This window comes from Myotis davidii, unplaced genomic scaffold (assembly GCF_000327345.1).
Source record: "Myotis davidii unplaced genomic scaffold, ASM32734v1 scaffold609, whole genome shotgun sequence".
NCBI classification, from domain to species: domain Eukaryota; kingdom Metazoa; phylum Chordata; class Mammalia; order Chiroptera; family Vespertilionidae; genus Myotis; species Myotis davidii.
Genome location: NW_006300164.1, coordinates 2,799,938 through 2,800,270, shown reverse-complemented (window position 1 = coordinate 2,800,270; position 333 = coordinate 2,799,938). Strand labels below are relative to the sequence as shown.

Sequence of the window (333 nt, the reverse complement as noted above, 5' to 3'; positions counted from 1 at the left end):
ACGGTGGTGAGGCTGCGCCTTCACCACCAGGCAGAAAGCCCGAGCCTGGCACGTGCCCGGGTCATCGACACCTCGCTGCCCTGTGCCCAGCACCAGCAGGTCCAGCAGGTGGGCAAACCCGAACTCGGCCAGAGTGCGACCACTTCCGGTCTCAGCACCCCCGCCTCCTGCTGGGATCGCCATGAACCTCCGGGGGTCGGCCCTCCTCACTCAGACCCTCTGCATGAAGCACCGCCCACCTGGCCTGCAGGGCGCACTGTGTCCCCTGGCTCCTCTCCTGTCCTGGCTGCAGGGACGCAATGGCCACGCCCTCTCACCACACCCTCGCCTCCT

General features: G+C 68.2%; 1 protein-coding gene across 1 annotated transcript in view; it reads right to left on the bottom strand.

Moving 5' to 3' along the window:
* Nucleotides 1-183, bottom strand: part of BRD3 (bromodomain containing 3) — a 14,801-nt gene extending 14,618 nt beyond the window's left edge. Inside the window, 1 exon segment of the mRNA XM_015572369.1 lies at nucleotides 19-183. Coding sequence (XP_015427855.1) covers nucleotides 19-183 — 165 coding nt within the window.
* Nucleotides 184-333: the final 150 nt, after the last annotated feature.